The 16,893-nt window shown below is 34.7% G+C and overlaps 1 protein-coding gene across 5 annotated transcripts in view; it reads right to left on the bottom strand.

Annotated features, from left to right (window-relative positions):
* Positions 1–16,893, bottom strand: part of LOC106880178 (sodium/calcium exchanger 2) — a 193,255-nt gene that overhangs the window by 10,442 nt on the left and 165,920 nt on the right. For all 5 annotated transcript variants that reach the window (XM_089360764.1, XM_089360762.1, XM_089360765.1 and 2 more), the window contains 3 exons: positions 15,995–16,124; positions 14,390–14,480; positions 4,844–4,922 (listed from right to left, as the gene is read on the bottom strand). In XM_089360764.1, coding sequence (XP_089216890.1) covers positions 4,844–4,922; positions 14,390–14,480; positions 15,995–16,124 — 300 coding nt within the window. The remainder of the gene's footprint in view (positions 1–4,843; positions 4,923–14,389; positions 14,481–15,994; positions 16,125–16,893) is intronic.

The raw sequence follows: 16,893 nt of genomic DNA, 5'->3' as shown, positions 1-16,893 counted from the left end.
CAGGATATTTTATCCAAAGCACTGATGATTCTGCCAATTAATCACTCAAATATTTGGTTTTAACCAAATTTTTCAAAATAGAAAAAAATAAATTTCTATAGTTTTGCAATTTTAACTCTCAAACATAGATGACCATATGTGTGTATGAGTGTATGTGTGTATTAGTGTATGTGCATATGCATGCGTGTCTTCATGTATCCGATATAAATATGTTCATAATTATGTGTATATTAAATTTTTAGAAACATTGGTTATTATTAACAGTTTTAACTGATGTTATGCGAAAATATGCCATCATTCCTTTCTAATAACACCCTATTTTATAAATGAGACTGTCTCATAATTAATTATTGTGTAAAAAATGTTTAATATAATAACAAAAGACTACTGTTTTTGTTACTCTCTGTTTAACTCTATATTTATTTTCTTTTTAATTTCATTTGATATTTTACAGATACCAGTAACTTGGAAATTTCAAAGAAAATAATTAATAAGAACAAGTAACAAATTAAAAAAGTCAGAGAGAAAAAACAGTTAATAATAAAAAATAAAATCATACACATATTTCATCTTTAAATTGTTGTTCTTTGATGACAGTTTGTTAAAATATGATAAAAGCAATTGAAATGTGGAATGCATATTTTTCAAAATATCATAGTTTAACAAAAATATTGTTAAACTATTTTAAAATGTCTAAGATATTGATTCTTGTTGAAAAATCGATGAGCTGTAAAGAAGCCGCATTTTGTAATGAGCTGGTAAAGTGATATGAAATAACTGTAAGAATCTGTGCTAAAAATGTACCATGTTTGTATGTTATTGTTCTAATCAAGTCTGAATCAGTTCATTATATTTCATAAATGTCCCGGAAAGAGTGATTTACCAGCAGATTTCAGCTGCTTAGATTTCACGTATTTAAATATCTGAATGTCTGAGAGAAGCTGGTTAAATTCTGTTGTTTACCTGTTTCACTGTTTCATTCTACATTTTACCTAGACTGCAGCCACGATGGGGCTCTGCTTTGAAGGGGCTAATCAAACAAACTGACCCCAGTACTTATCTTTTCTTAAGTCTGGTGTTTATTGTTGGCCTCTTTTGTTAAACTACTAAGTTATGGGGACATAAAGGAACTAACGTCAGTTGTTAAGTGATGCTGGAGGACAACGATAACAGCACAGATGTCCAACAGTTGAAAGGATGAAAGGCAAAGTCGACCTTGGTGGAATTTGAACTCAGAACGTAAAGACAGACGAAATACTGCTAAGCATTTTTCCCAGTGTGTTAATGATTCTGCCAGCTCACCACCTTTTTTGGAACCAGTATTGTTGCAAGCACTGACATTAAAACACAAAGAACCAGAACAGAAATTATAAGGCATCTTTCCAATGCTCTAACAGTTCTGTCAATACACTGCAATTGGTTAGAATTAATTTTTTTGAAAATTAAGTTTGGATTTGATTAATAAAGAAATTTAAGATGTTAATTTTAAAATCAAACTTTGTGGTTGCAACTTCAAAAGCAATCACCGAGCTTTGCATGTCCACTGTACTACGAGAGAGAAAAGTCACAAATAGCAGCATTTCTTTCACAAATATTTGTATGATCTAAAGCTTTGAGGTGTCCTTGAACAGATTAGATCTTGTCATGTCTCTATGTTCTGCAACTCATTTTCATTTGAACTAAGGAATGAATCCCCAGGCATTGCCAGCAAATAATATTAAAACAATATTGGCAGTAGCTCTTGTTACTAATGTAATATCATATTGCTACCATTAATAGCAACAGTGCTGAGTTAAAGTTAACCTGTGTTATCTGAATCCTCATGCAGGAGTACAGAGGGAACTCTATCATAAAGGTTTTGAACCTTTTGCGTACCTGCCACTGGCCAACTGATCCCCTGTGTGGAATACCTTTGGGAAGTAGGCAAAAGATTGCATACAATGTCTCCTGTTCCACATATTTGTTTATATGTTTGTATAGGTGTGGTTAGGAAAAAAAAGTATGACTTGATGTAGGCATGGATGTGTGATTAAGGAGCTTGCTGCCCCACCATATGGTCTTGGATTCAATCCTATCACATGACATTTAGTACAAGCATCTTCTACTATGGATCTGAGCCAACCAGAGCCTTGTAAGTGAATTTGTTGCACACTTACAATCAAGTTTGTCACTCAGTTTATCATCATTATTAATTATACTGCCCATAAAAGTAATGTGGCATGTCTCTGTCAGTTCCTGTTCTTCAATAATGATTGGTTCAGCTTGTATCACTTGGCTTGAGACAGACATGGCTTATAAAGATCTCTAGTTCTCTATTAGCCAAGTCGTGTCTTCTTCTAAATTCCTGTTGAGGTTCATGCAGAACCTCTGCTGTGATATTTATCATCCAGTCTGTTGAGAAATTTTCTTACTGACTATAGCAAGCAGAAAAATGACTTGATAGTTTCCACATTTATTCCTATCTCCCTTCTTGGATGTTAGGATGATGTTAGTGTATTTAAAGCCATGTGAATCATCTTGAGTGTCTAAGGATTCTAGCATTAAGTGGTAAAGACGTCTAACGAGTTGGCCTCATCTAGCTTTTACACTTCACTCTATCAGAATGTGACCTGGTTGCAACCAACACATTCCTAATCTGGTCATTGGGAGATATTACCTTATTTGGAAACAGGTAAGGGTTGGTGACAGGAAGGGTATCCACCCATAGAAAAGCTGCCTTAACAAATTCTGTCCAGCCCAAGTGAACATGAAAAAGTGGATGTTAAACGATGATGGTGTGATGATGCATAAGTGTCTGTGAGTGTGTGTAAATATATATATAAATATACACACATAAACACACACGTGCGCAAACACACACACACACACACACACACACACACACTCAACTGTTTAAGCTGTATCTTCAAACTTTATAATTCTGAGTCTCAGTTTCAATAATTACATTATAAGGCTGCACTTCCAGTCTCTACTTTCATTACTCTTTATTCTCATTGTTAACATTCCAGTGTTTACATACATACACACATATACATCACACACATACATGACCAATGGTATATTTGAAATGCAGAAAAATAACAGTATTGGTGGTCTTTTTACTGCAAGAATGTTTGGTAAAACTAATGACAAGTGAAGTTGGCACGATAGTGAAAACTATTGGAAAAAAGAGTAAAAAAATGATTATATAAACTATTGAAAGTTCTAAAGAGTTGGAATTTTCTGTAAAATAATAGCTGCAATTCACAAATCATGAATGCGATAGCTTGCTTTCAAGTGAAAGCATTCGAGCTTCTGTATTGACCTTCTTAATAACCAGATACAGATATCAACCCAATTGAAAACGTGTTGTAACATTTAATGAGACAATTAAATGAAAAGCAAATAACATCAGAAATGGATGTCATTCAATAGAACTGGTGCTAAAGTCTTGTAAACATCTGAAGGAGTTTAATTGATAACACCACGCATCATCATTTGCAACATGTCATAGAAAGTAAATTTTGACCGTTTAATTATTGACTAATAGTTAATTAATTATTATTACCAAAACTGTTTTCAATAATTAAAATGAAAGTATCTTTGATGTTTTTGTCTACTTGTGAATTTTTGGAAAATATTTTAGGATGTAATAATAATGGCTTGTATTTTAGGTACAAAGGCAAAAATTTTGAGGGGTGGGGAAGTCAATACCACCAAACCAGGACTTGACTGGTACTTTATTGATTCTGAAAGTAGGAAAGGCAAAATGCCCCTAAGCATTTTACCTTGCGTGCTCACTGCCTTTCTCGCCTTAATAATAATAACAACACTTACTCACACACACACACACACACACACACACGCACACACACACACACACACACAAGGCAGCGAGCTGGCAGAAAGGTTAGCACGCTGGGCGAAATGCTTAGCGGTATTTCGTCTGCCATTACGTTCTGAGTTCAAATTCCGCCGAGGTCGACTTAGCCTTTCATCCTTTTGGGGTCGATAAATTAAGTACCAGTTATTCACTGGGGTCGATGTAATGGACTTAATCCCTTGTTTGTCCCCTCTATGTTTAGCCCCTTGTGGGCAATAAAGAAATAACACACACACACACAAAGTTATTGGTTTAGAATTGGAAAAGCACCTGTAACATTCACTGAGAAAAGGACTCACTATAGTAATAAAGTCTGGAGCAGTGTATAGAGGACCTTCATCATTGTGAGAACAACCTATGTGCACTGATACACTGTTCTGCTTCCAAATTGGTGAGTCCTGGAATACAAAGGCGAGGAGAGTACATCTGAAAGAAAGACAGGTCAAAGCAGCCAGCTTTAACACTTTAGCATTTAAACCAGCCAGATCTGGCCTTTCATACCTAGCCTACAATGTAATTTTGAAAAATAAATTACATCATTGAAATCTCAAAGCTATGAGATAATGCATGATTAATTCAAAACAATGTTAACAAATAAGCATTACATTTGACAGAGTAATCTGAATGCTAAAGTGTAAAGGCAATTTCTGACTGACTGGATGCCTAGCAACTCCAGAAAAAACAAGTTGGTAGGAGGGTGCTTCAGTTTTTTGTTAGACTAGCCAGAAATAGCCAAATCTCTCTCAAGTTGCACACTACTGTATTAGAAGAACTGGGACATACCAGATATGCAATACTTGAAATACAAATAGCCAAAAAAAAAAAAAAAAAATGACAGAATGATCATGAAAGGATTGTCTTTGATCGTAAGTCAGTTCACTGTGAACTTGCTTTAGGCCAGTAAAACAGCAACAACAGGATAGTGTAAATGATTTCATATGCAATACAACTTTCTTATGCATCATGAGAAAAAAAATATACCTTGTAATTTGTTCAAACCAGGACATTGATTCTTCTTCAGATTCTTCTATTGCTTCTCCTAAACGTACAGCCAGTTCATCTAGAATATTAAGAAAAAAAAAAAAAAAAAAAAGAGAATATATTAAATGACAAATAAAAACCAAAAAAGTAAAAAAAAAACTGTCAATTCATGCTATTAATAATGAGATGTATTATGAATGAATTAACTGCTGATGTTTTCAATGTAGAATTGAACAGAAAATCTTAATAGTTCATTCATAATCTTATTCAGGGATTATTTCTTGTGGTAAGCTATCAATTCATAGAAGGCTAACTTGCCATGCTAGACGTAAGCATCATCATCATTGTTCTGACATCTGCTTTTCCATGATTTCATGGGTTGGATGGAATTTGCTGAGGTGAATTTTCTACAGTTGGATGCCCTACCTGTCACCAACCCTCACCTGTTTCCAAGTAAGGTAATATTTCCTTGTAATCAGATATGAGGACAACACTTGTATGATGGCAACACTCATTTACAGCCGTGATGTGAAGGTAAGAAGACAGTAACACACACACAGTATATATATATATATATATATATATATACAATGGGATTCTTTCAGTTTTCATTTACGAAATTCACTCACAAGACTTTAGTAGATTGGTGCTATAGTGAAAGATACTTGCCCAAAGTGTCATGCAGTGAGACTGAACCTGGAACCACATAACAGGGAAGCAAACTTCTTACAATACATCCATGCTTGTGCTATGCATGTATAATATAGTTATGCATTTATCTATCTGATTGTTTCCTTACAACATAAGCCAAGATGTTTCAACTCATGTTTCGTTAGGGGAAAGTAATACAAGCTGAAACGCTGTGGCTGTGTCATAAAGACACAATGTATTAAATATACACTAATCTGCTTTCAACATTTTCTTCTTTAATTGTAGATTACTATGATTACTTGACCAGAATTTTTAATAATATCAGTAGATATGTATGTATTTATGACTTCTTCTGTTGTGCTAAGTAATTGACCAGATAAAAATAGGTACAGGCATGTCTGTGTGGTTTAGAAGCTTGCTTTTCAACCATATGGTCTTGGGTTAGGTTCAGTCCCACTGTGTGGCACCTCAGGCAAAAGTATTCTACTATAGCCTTGGGCCCACTAGAGACTTGTGAGTAGATTTGGTCGATGGAAACTGAAAGAAACCTATCATATATATTACATACATATATTAATAATAATGTTTGTCTATCATTGCTGGTGATGACCAAAGACATCACATAGGAGAAGATGGGCCACAGTGTATCTGACTGTGGCTGATCGGTCTGATGATGGTTGTAAATTGTGAGTGGATTTGGTAGACGGAAACTGAAAGAAGCCCATCATATATATGCATGTATGTGTGTTTGTGTGTCTGTATTTGTCCCCCCACCATCACTTGACAACCGATGCTGGTGTGTTTACGTCCCCATAACTTAGCGATTCGGCAAAAAGAGACCGATAGAATAAGTACTAGGCTTACAAAGAATAAGTCCTGGGGTCGATTTTCTCGACTAAAGGCAGTGCTCGAGCATGGCCGCAGTCAAATGACTGAAACAAGTAAAAGAGTAAAAAGAGTAATACAAATGAGGTTATTTATTTTCAGTCTTCCACAGAAAAAGAATATGTAGCTATACCTAGAAACAAGTGAGGGTTTGCAGCAGAAAGGGCATCCAACTGTAGAAAAATCTACTTTAGCAAATTCCATCTGACCCATGCAAGGATGGAAAAGTAGACATTAAATGATGAATATTATGAAATAGGAGTAACATAGTGGAAAACATTAAAACAAATTAGATTTAAGTTCCTGGCTTTGGGTAAAAGAAAATACAGGAGAATCAGTTAATAATGATTTTATCCAACATATTCCCATCTAAGATTCACACACTTATTGCAGTGTCCCTTCAGTTTTTCTAAGCCCTGTAAAAGAACTCAGAAGGCTGGACCTCCAACGAGGCCTTTTGTGATACCCTTGAAGCCAGGAACTTTAAGAAATCACTTGTCCAAGGTATCATACAGTAGAGATTGAACCTAAACCAAAACCACATGGTTGGAAAGCAAGCTTTTTATCCACATAGCAACACATGCACCTTTTACATTCATATATAATTAAATAGCAGGATAATAATAGTAGTGGTTACTTTTATTATCTCATCGTTTGCGTATGTTTCAAAGGTACAATTTAGTGAGTACCATTTCTTCAGAAGTAAACAATTCAATAAAGGACGAAATGATTAAATTAAATGCTCTCATTATTCTCATGTTATTTAATCATTGTATGTACTTATTGATTAGCATTGCGAGAGCACTTGTAACAAATGATTACCTGTGTTGTAACAGAAGTATATTTTCCAAGGTGCTGAAGTGTAATAGAGCATGCTGAGTTCTAAAGAAATGGTGAGATGCCATGCCCTGCAGAGGGTCATTAATAACAAGTTATATATACACATACATACATGTATATATATACATATATATATATCATCATCATCATCATCATCATCATCATCGTTTAACGTCCGCTTTCCATGCCAGCATGGGTTGGACGATTTGACTGAGGACTGGTGAGACCGGATGGCAACACCAGGCTCCAATCTAAATTTGGCAGAGTTTCTACAGCTGGATGCCCTTCCTAACGCCAACCACTCAGAGAGTGTAGTGGGTGCTTTTACGTGTTACCCGCACGAAAACGGCCACGCTCGAAATGGTGTCTTTTATGTGCCACCCGCACAAGAGCCAGTCCAGGGGCACTGGCAACGATCTCGCTCGAAAACCCTACAAGGCCATATATATATATATATGTATGTGTGCCTGTGTGTGTATATATATATATACGTATCTGTGTGTATATATATATATATATATATATATACGTATCTGTGTGTGTATATATATATATATATATATATATAATCATTCACATTTAACAATGTCTGATTCCCATACTGGCTTGGGGTGGCCTATATGTGTGTATGTAAGCATGCACATACATATATACAGACACATACACATGCATATGATCATACAATATATATTTCTACATGTGTGTGTCTTTTGAAGTTATAAATTCTGAATATTGGCTTCTCTCTCTCTCTCTCTCTCTCTTTCACACACACACACACACACATATACACACACTCACACATATACACACACACATATTTCAGCATGCCTATGAAACGAGGTGTATATTGAGAATTTACTACTAGTAGCAAAAATACTTGTTAAGCAATTCTGGGGCTATTTAGAATTGTCTACAGTGTTCATGGACATAGTATACAACACATTTAACATGACATTGATTTTTAAACCAACAAACGCAAAGTTTACCCTATCGTAAACATTCAATACTTGACGTTTCACGTTTCTCTACCAACAGAAACAACTGCCGGCATTGAGAAGTTACATCCAAGCACTTATGTGTTATGCTACGAATTCATACTTTGAAATACTTGAAAATCAATCTTATCAGACAGCATTGTGTAACAAAGGTTGGATGTATCATTTTCGTCAGTTCTTGTTTTGTCACAATGCTGAAAGTATAGTATTTCTGACTCTAAGCAATTTATTTGCATTCTATTGACTTCTTTCAATAATGGCAGAAACCACAAATGTGGCGTTGAGAGGAAGTGGTGTAGTCAATTGAATTAATCCAGGTAAATTACTGGTACTTATAGATTGAAGCTAATGAAAAAGGTTCTATCAAGTCAACTAGCTAGAAATAACAGCCAAATTTTTGATTAACTTACACACTGTTGTTTTAAATAAAAGGAAAAATTGGCAGAAAAGTTACAAAAGTAACTTGAAAAACAGGAGTTTCATGTGTGGCACTTATCAAGTTGACTAGTGTCAAACACAAATTCTCAGACCTTGAAAGCTTTCAATGGCTTATATATGTATATATATATATATATATATATATATATATACACAAGTGGGTGTTGAAAAGTTCCTGGCTTTGAGGGTATTGCACTAGGTTCCATAGTCTGTTTTGACTTGGTTTCTACAGCCGGATGCCCTCCTTAATATCAACCACCTTACAGAGTGTACTGGGTGCTTTTTACTTGGCACCAGCACCAATGCTTCTTATGTGTCACTGTGGTTTATATATATATGTATATATATCATAGATAACAAAGTGAAGGCTGTGAGGAGTTTTCAGGACATTTATAAAGAAATAGCTTTACAGCTGTTTCTGGGATATTATGGATATCCCTTCACCAGAAGCGGTGTAAGAAGGTTAAAGAGAGGAAATATTTGAGTCCGAATTATTATGGAAAAGGAGGAGATAGGGAATATGGCGGGAAATAAGAGAATGAAATTAGAAATAAGATACATAAAGATATTGTAGTTGCAGTTGAATTGTTTGAGAAAAATGGTGTATAGAAGTGGTAAAAAAGTTTCCTGTACATGGTATGTAAGTTCCAATAGCAGTTCATGTTTAGACATTTCAAAGTATGAAGCCATGGAATCTGCACTGCTCGTTTAAAAGTGCTTTGTGGTGTAAATAAAAATTTGAGAAGGTATTTGTAGTATTTGCAGATAGATGGTGGGAGGAGAGATGTATATGACGAGAAAGAAGAGATAGGTCAAATATTTGAAACCAATATGAAGTAACCTTAATGTTATTATTGGACTGCATCAAATAAAGCCATATCTCCCTCAAACCAAACCTTACTATCTTATCAGAGGGAAGAACTATGTCTGAAAAAAGATGCTCACAAATAAACCATTATTGATCATATTCCCACTCTATCAAGGCTGATCTAGATGATTTAGACCTAAGTTAGTTGTGTCATGCTAGATATAAATCTACTACAGGGCTGATCTTTGTGTATACCAATGAGCTGGTGCCTAATGTGTCAAAGCCTTGGACTGAATCTTTGATCACATATCTGCTCCCTCTATGTCTGACCTATTTCACTCTTCAAAGTCTGCTGTGTAAAACCTGACCAAAAGTCTAAACAGTAACAACTAGCATTTATTTTATTTTAACAAAACCTGGTGGGATGGAAGATGACATCAATTCTGGAAGAATTTGATTTATGAATATAAAAATGAAAGTAAATATTTAGAGAAATTTTGTATTAGGCCTTCTAGTTAATGTCAATTCCATTATAAAAACACTCCATCTATGTCTGTGTGTCTGTCTGTCTCTTTGCCGACTTGTTGACTTGTCAGTTTGTCTGCTTACCTGCTTATCTATCCATTTCAAACCTATCATATCCCTCCATCCATCTAACAATCTCTCGATTTATCCATCCATAAAACCTAATCTTTTCGCTCACAGATTCTGGTTATAAAACAGAATCAGAGATGACAATATTTGTTTTTAATCGAGAATATCCAAACATTAAATCTGATCAGCAGTGCTGTATGAGTAATGGCAGCAAAAAAGATCAATACTATTACATTCTGTGACACTAAACAACCCTTTCAACTGATCTTGGAATGTCAACTTTAATTTATTTACTCCAACATTAGACATTCATTTATACAGAGAATTCCTCTTGATGGCTCAGTGGTTTAAAATATAACAAATAAATTGCAGAAGTCCTGACCATCCTGGAACCCTTCATAATCTCTTGTCTCTTCATATTTCTCCATTTTCCTGACTAACTCAAGACGAGATGATCTTTCTTCTCTTTCCCTCTCTTTATATCTCTGTCCTGATCTCTTTTCCCTCTTCCTATCTCTGTCTCTCCCTCCCCATGTCTGTATTGCTGGCTGAGTGGACTGGAGGAATGTGAAATGAAGTGTTTTAATGAAAAACACGTGTTGCTCAGTCCAAGAATTGAAACCACAATCTTACAATCATAAGTCCACGATGGAACTAATTGTCTCCTCTTCCAGAATATTTGACTTTGTGCCTGTCATCATCATCATCATCATTTAATGTCCTTTTTCCATGCTGGCATGGGTTGGACAGTCTGATAGGAGCTGGCCAGCTAGTGAGCTATCCAGACTCCAATTGTCTGTTGTGGTATGGTTTGTATGGCTGGATGACCTTCCTAATGGCAACCACTTTAGAAAGTGTGCTGAGTGCTTTTTATGTGCCACCAGCACAGGTGCATTTATGCCGCACTGGCACAAGTGCATTTTACATGGTACTGGAACTGTAAAGGACATGCTTGTATGTATGGATGACTGAGATTTTACTTCAAGAAATTATTATAAGGACGGTGGTTTGGCACAGTTGTATGAGAGTCAGATAGAATATCTTGTAGTATATGTTTTGGTATTTTACATTCTAAGTTCAAATCTAGTCAAAGACAAATTTGTTTTTCATCCCTTAGAGGTTAATGAAATAAAATACCAGTCAAGTACTGAAGTTTATATAATCGATTGTACTCTTTCCTCAAATATCAGGTCTTTGTGCCTGATATGAATAAAGCAATTTTTACGAAATATATTGAATGTCTAAGCCAAACATTATTATCCTCCAAGGCAATGTTATGGACAGTCATATGCTCCCAAAACCTTCACTGTCAAAATAAATAAATGAATAGTTTTTGAGTGAAACTTGGTGAAATCTAAACTTCTCTGCAACTGTGTTACAGATTTCAACAACAAGTAAAAAAAAAAATAAGAGTGGCAATAACAACAACAGTAATACTATAAACAACTTAAGAAGAGACATTCTCAAAGTCAAGAAAAAAATAATAAATAAAGCGAGAAAAATCTCAAATCATCTGAAATGGAAATAGAGCACTTAAAACAAAGACTGCATAATGAAAACACAAATAGTGAATACATAAGCCATGAAAACAGACTGATGCAAAAGAAAGTAAATAACAAAATCAAACTCTAGAATGCCCACAGAATACTAATTAACAAAAGGCCAACCATAACAACTCGAATAAAGACATAACTCTCAAGGAATATATATCAGAACAGGAAATTAAAAAAAGGAAATGATGAACAAGTTGATCAAAAAAGCAGAGATAATTAAGGACTTAAAATCGATAGACTGTCCAGTGGATAAACGAAATACCTCCCTAGGACAAACCTCAGAGATGTATAACAACGGTATCAATCAAACATAGCCATCGCAGATTTAATGAAAACAGACCCAAATATAAACATCACATGAAGAAGTTAGCTTGAAAAAAAAATCAAGGAAATAATCTGGGAGTCAACGATTGCTAAAAGATAGAAAATGAATTAAAAGATATGACCATTGTCAATTCAATCAATTAAGGCACAAAGAAGCAATTCTTCTCTTGATATTAATCCCTTGGCATTTAAACCAGTCATATCAGACACAAATATTTGGCTTGTTTCATATTCAAACTCTCCAGATCTAGCCTCTCACACCTATCCTACAATGTCATTCTAAAAGTATGCAATCACATTATTGAAATCTGAAAGCTACGAGATAATGCATGATTAATTCAAAATGATGTGAATAAATAAGTATTACATTTGACAGAGGAATCTGAATGCTAAAAGGTTAAAACAAAATAAGCAACCATAAATAAGAAGGTGACAGGGTTTGGCTTTCTACCAAGTTTATCAAAATAAAGATGTAAAGTGATTCCGCAAACAAAAGAAATATTTTGACTCCATTTCCAAAATGATTCTAATGGGAAATAGGTAAAAATAAAATTGGCATCAATACAGCACACAAGAAAAGTTGAAGAATTCTGAGGAATATAATGGGAAGTGAAGGAATCACTGTAGATGAAATTGTTCAACACAACAGACATAGAATCTGAACAATTGTGAAAAGATATATCAACACAAGTGGCATAGGCATGGCTGTGTGGTTAAGAAGCCTGCTTTGCATTCATGTGGTTTTGTGTTCTGTCTCACTGCATGGTATCCTGGCCATGGCTCATATACTGTAGCCCTGAGCCGATCAATGCTTTGTGAGTTAATTTGGTAGGTGTAAAGTGTGTGCAAGTTCATTATATATGTGTGTATGTTTTTGTGTCTATACCCTCCCACTGAGGACATTTCTGAGGGTCAGGATAAGAGCTTCTATGCCACAGTAATCCAAGCGCTGCAACACCAATAGAAGAAGTGTATGGACCACAAGGGAGAATATGTCAAAAAATAAAACACATTCGGTCAAGTTCGATCATTGCATCATGGTCAGCCTATGAACTTTTCAGCCCATTCTTGTACACCTGGTGATCAGGGTAACTTGGGATCTTTGAGTTCTTTCATTGCCCTGATTGTTATTTCCCCACTATTGGAGGGATTTTGTTTTTATTGTTTACACATGTTTGTGTTTTAGGTTGTCAGATAAATTCGTTCGTCTTTTTTTTTCTTCCCCATTTATTTTTCATATTTTCCAGTATTATTTGATGTACATGAAAAAAATAATCTTATTGTAGTGTTTTCTGATTTTTTTTCTTCTTGTAGTTCTGTTCTTTCTCTACAACTTTTGTCTATCGTTTTTGAAATCTGAATAAATTTTATTGCTTTTCAGACAAATGACAATTGAGTACCAAATAAGGAAAGAAAAAAGAACAAATTTATTTGACAACACAATAAATCCCCATTGTCCTTCATCTTTGTATTGTTCTGAATTTGTCTTTTGTGGCTCTTGTTACCAATAAAAATAGTCTTCTTCTTCTTCTTCTTCTTCTTCTTCTTATTATTATTATTATTATTATTATTATTGTTATTATTATTATTATCATTATTATTATTATTATTATTATTATTATTATTAAGGCAGTGAGCTGGTAGAATCATTAGCACGTCTGTCTTTACATTCTGAATTCAAATTCTGCTGAAGTCAATTTTGCCTTTCATCCTTTTTGGGTGTTGATAAAATAAGTACCAGCTGAACACTAGGGTTGATGTAAATGACTTATTCCCTCCCTCGAAATTGCTGGCCTTGTGCCAGAATTATTATCATTATTATTATCATTATTATTATTATTATTATTATTATTATTATTATTATTATAAATTCTTTGAGTTCTGCATCTTTTCTCTTATCTTGTTGAGTGTAACCCTGATACCTGAAGCAAAATTTTGTCCTACATAGATCAATCAATTGGGTTACAGCTGTTACCATAAGAGCGGACATTGTAAATGTATTATTGATAATTATTATTATTTATTCAAATTGGTGATAGTCATTATTATTATTATTATTATTATTATTATTATTATTATTATTATATTTTTATTCTTAAGTACACTCATATTTGAGAGCATTCATTGCAATTAGAGATGGCAATCTAACAGCAACGAGAACCATGACATCAACAACAATGTAAACCAAAAGAAGAAGATAAAGAAGAAAAAAGGAAGAATTAAAAAGGAAAAGATAGGCAGGAACAAAAAAAAAAAAGCTATGGATGGAAAATTATAAAGAATGCATGAATGCATACAGATAGAAGAAAGAGAAAATGACAGGAACAAAGAAAAAGTAAAGAGGAAAATAATCATCTTCAAGATAAAACTAATGACAATGAGAAAGAAAGATGCATGCAGAGACAAAGGGTAACTGTGTGTGGATGTGTAGAGTTATCAGAAACATGTGTGAACTTACCGTTATTCATGAAGCATACAACAGCACTGCGTTCACCGATTCTGGCTCCATTGTCAGGATTACTCAGAACAATTATGAAATTTTTGCATATCTTTAATGAGAAGAAAGAAAGAAAATGAAATGTATAGATATGTGTGTGTGTGAGTATGTGTATACATATATATATATATATATATATATATATACACATAAGAATGTATACATATGTGTGTGTGTGTGCATACATATATATGAAGTTAGTGTTGTTAAAATGAAATTAAAAACAACAGGTAACATCCACAAACAAAAGAACTCAATACAAGAATAGAGTCTAAATATTTCCTGACATAGAAATACAAGGTGGCTGTAATTTCTGTATGTGAATGGTATGTATATATATAATATATATGTGTATCATACACACACAGAAAATATATGTAATTATATTAATATATAAAAGCATAGTTTCAAGGATCATTTCATTGACTCTCTCTCTCTCTTTCTTTCCTTGCACACTGATATAGATATATGTAAGTATGTAAAAGAGTCAGCTAAAAAGTTCATAGGCTGACCAAGATACTCTCACGGAATATCTCATCAAGATACTCTCATCAAAGGAGGTTTATTTTTCACCATAGTATCCCCTGTGGTCCAAACACTTTTTCCATTGGTGTTGCTGTGTTTGGATCCCATTGGTGTTGCTGTGTTTGGATCCCATTGGTGAAGAAGCTTCGATCCTGATTGTCAAAGAAGCTATTAACACCATATATGATGTCATCATCGCTGTGATACTCATTCCCCTGGGAATAGATGATATCAGATGGGGCCAAATCTGGAAAATAGGGAGAATTGATCAATCAGTTCAAAGCCAGTCATACACAGCAGCCATCGAAAGCAAGGATTTGTGTGCTGGAGCTTTGTCCTGATGAAACAAGACCCCTTTTATCAGTTTTCCTGGGTGTTTGATCTTGATGGCCTTTCATAACTGCCTCAGCAAGTCGACATAGTACACTCCATTGATGGCGTGGCCCTTTTGAAGATGGTCGATAAACTCAATGCCTTTTGCATCCTAAAAAACTGAGGCTATCACATTCCCTGCACATGAACACATGAAATGACTTTGGTCTTCTTTGGAGTCAGTGAGGAGGGGTGTTCCACCGCATGGATCGTCTCTTTGTCTTTAACTGAAAATGATAAACCCTAGCTTAGGAAATGTTCAAGGAAATTAGCCGTGTCTGCCTGAAACAGTGTCAGATTTTGCAGTAATGTAATTTCGAACCTGGGCATATGGCGTAGTGGTTAAGTGTGTGGGCTTCCGAGTTTGATTCCAAGAGTTTGATTCCCAAGATTCCGAGTTTGATTCCAAGCAGTGACCTGAATAATAATGATAATAATAACATCAAAAAATACCTTAGGAATGAGAACCCAGGTTCGAAATTTCCCCAAGACACCTGATGAAGGCTGGAGGGTATATCAGCCGAAACATTGTGTTAACAACAAACAAGATGAGGACAAATATCCATCGAATGAAAATATGTAAATAATGTACATAATTCCTCATCTCTTAAATATAGAACTGAACCATAAATCAATCAAACAATCAAATGCAGAATACGTTTTTTTTACCTTCACATCAGTATTGACATCAATAGTGATAGCTTTTGTTATTTCTCCATCAGAAAATGTCAAAATGTCCCTAGTTGCAATGTAATCAACACCTGAACCCAGCTCATTGCCTCCACATGCTGTTCCGTCCCTGTTAAAAGAAAGGTTTTAGAATGGTTTAAATGAATAAATACTCCTATTGCATCACAGTTGATATTTTCTGGGAGTACTGATTAATGGTCTCCCATAAATTTTGAGGGGAGGGGGTTAATTACTACCAGTAGACACAATATTTGGTTGGTACTTTATTTTATTGGCCTTGGAAAGATAAAAGGCAAAGGTGGCCTCAGTGGGAGTTGAACTCAGAGCATAAAGAATGCAGCATTTTATCTGCCACTGTAACCACTCAACTAGCAACCTTGGGAGTATTAATTAATAGCATAAATGAGGTGGATTGACTGCAGTCTAGAATCAGATCTAGATCACAGAAAATGCTAACCACCTTTAGTCGAACAAATTAACATCAGGACTTATTCTTTGTAAGCCTTGTATTTTTCTATCAGTCTCTTTTACCAAACCACTCAGTTACAGGGATGTAAGCATGCCAACATTGGTTGTCAAGCTGTGGTGGGAAGACAAGCATAGACACACAAACATATACATACATACATACATACATATATATATATATATATATATATATATATATATATATATATGGTGGGTTACTTTCAATTTCCATCTATCAAACCCACACACAACGCTTTGATCTGCTTAAGCTATAGTAGAAGACACTTGCCTAAGGTGGCATTGAATTGAACCTGGAACAATGTGGTTGGTAAGCAAGCTACTTACCACATAGCCACTCCTGCACTATATATATATATATATATATATACACACACACACACACACATATA

This window comes from Octopus bimaculoides, chromosome 12 (assembly GCF_046866305.1).
Source record: "Octopus bimaculoides isolate indiv1 chromosome 12, ASM4686630v1, whole genome shotgun sequence".
Taxonomy (NCBI): domain Eukaryota; kingdom Metazoa; phylum Mollusca; class Cephalopoda; order Octopoda; family Octopodidae; genus Octopus; species Octopus bimaculoides.
Note: the sequence above shows the minus strand (reverse complement) of the source record. Positions and strands in the feature narration are given on the sequence as shown.